The sequence below is a fragment of the Drosophila miranda genome, assembly GCF_003369915.1.
Source record: "Drosophila miranda strain MSH22 chromosome Y unlocalized genomic scaffold, D.miranda_PacBio2.1 Contig_Y6_pilon, whole genome shotgun sequence".
NCBI lineage: Eukaryota > Metazoa > Arthropoda > Insecta > Diptera > Drosophilidae > Drosophila > Drosophila miranda.
In genome coordinates this window covers 797,674-799,455 of record NW_022881651.1, presented here as the reverse complement: position 1 = coordinate 799,455, position 1,782 = coordinate 797,674, and the positions used below count along the sequence as shown (strand labels likewise).

Below are 1,782 nucleotides of genomic sequence, written 5' to 3'. Positions count from 1 at the left end.
GGGAACATAAAGTAAATAAAAATACAAATACAAAACAAAGCCCATGAACGAATATTTCCTCACAGGTGCTGGAATAAGATGAATCCAACTATTAACAATCCACGTTCCCCATTCACCCGCTCGCGGGGTATTTTCGGATCCATGGGATCCTTCGTCTTTACCGACCAGCAGCAGCAGCAGCAGCCGGGGCTGCAGGTCCCCCCCGAAGGTTCCGCCGACAAGAATGGACTCAATGCGATGCCCTTCCTAGGCCAAATCCACACCAGTCCTCTGCTGTCCCGCTCAATGGGTCCAATAGGTCACGCTCACCCCCCCACCTTCCCTCCGATGGGGGATTCAGATGGGTGAGCGGCAGCAGCCCAGACTCCCCTTCCCCCCAGGACATAACTTACCCCCGGCTCCACTGCAGATTCAATGCTGTGCCACAGATGGCTTCGATGGGACCACCGACCGTGTTGAGCTCCCTCTGGACAGGCGGCGCTTCTCCGGACAGCCGCGGAGACTACTACGACGACCCCCACGAAGAGTATTCCGACTGCCGCTACGAGGGCGACTACGAGATCGACTACTCGATGCCCACCGAGGAGGACCAAGCGGAGCAGTCGTGCTCCTGTCAGAGCCAGAGCGAGTTCAGCTCGATAGAGCGCACCGAGTCGGACTCGGAGTGGGAGGAGCTCTCCGACGGCCCTTCCCCCAGGGTCTCCCCGCTGGAGTCCCTCGGCGCAGTCGTGCTCTCCACAATGCAGCCGGAGCACCGTCAGCGCATGGTGGCCTTGTACCACCTCGTCTTGGAGACCGCTGTGGTCAAGGTCGTGCTGCTGGTGCTGCAACTGCTGTGCTGCGCGGTGTTCTGGCTGGTCGAGAAGACCGTGGGCTTCAACGAAACCGTCGGCTCGAAGCGCCACCGATTGTGGAACAGCAAGTTCAAGCTGCGCACCATCCAGCGCCAGTTGCTGTGGCTCATGGCCAATGCCCGGGGCGTCGAGACGCTCGTCTTCTTTGCCGTGCTCATGACCACGCCCTGGCTGTTCTCCCTCAGCCTCCTGGGATTCATCCTGTCCCTGGCGGCGCTCCTGAAGAAGACCGTCGAGCAGCTGGTGTTCCAGATACGCCTGCACCTCGTGCTCTAGGGGCAGCCATCGAGCAGAAAGCAGCAAGCAGTATCCAATCACACACTGACAGAAGACACACGGCCACACGCCCGACACTCCACCCCTCCCCTCAGAGATGTTTGCACTTCCATTTGGGCATCTATTTTCGTTGATGCTGGCATCGCAATACACGGAATCGTCTCTCCGTTTTTGGCCGCAATGAAAATAGATACCGAGATATTCGAAATTCAAAGTCAATTCCCACGAGAGAGAGCGAGACAGGCCTTCTTCTTTTGGTTTACGGCCTTTCTTTCTTCTGCCTTTGGCATCGCCCACTCCACACTCTTTATTTTTCTTGCATTAAATTGGAAATATGAACTCGCCTTCTCTTTCTGCTTAGTAGTATTCCCCTGTCGCCGATAGCCCGCATCCTCTGCGTTCCAGAATCTGCGGAAGTTTCCAGCGGGGGCTACTGGCGTGCATCAGCCGTCGAGTAGATTGAATGGGAACGCTGCCAGCATATATGTACTATGTGTGTGTGTGCCCAACTAACGCAGACAACTGCGTTCTAGAATGAAATATTAATTCATTGGATACGCACACACAGATCCCCTTCATCGCTCTCTGTTTCCCTCGGGGGGTGGCAGGGTACTGGGTGTCTACGCTGCTCGGCGCTGGCCTGTATCTAATC

General features: G+C 56.3%; 1 protein-coding gene across 1 annotated transcript; it reads left to right on the top strand.

Moving 5' to 3' along the window:
- Positions 1-309: 309 nt before the first annotated feature.
- LOC117195146 lies at positions 310-1,144 on the top strand. The gene is made up of 2 exons (XM_033399794.1): positions 310-344; positions 410-1,144. Exons 1-2 carry the CDS (start codon positions 328-330, stop codon positions 1,128-1,130), a joined length of 738 nt encoding a protein of 245 aa, XP_033255685.1. The 5' UTR covers positions 310-327; the 3' UTR covers positions 1,131-1,144.
- The last annotated feature ends 638 nt before the right edge of the window (positions 1,145-1,782 follow it).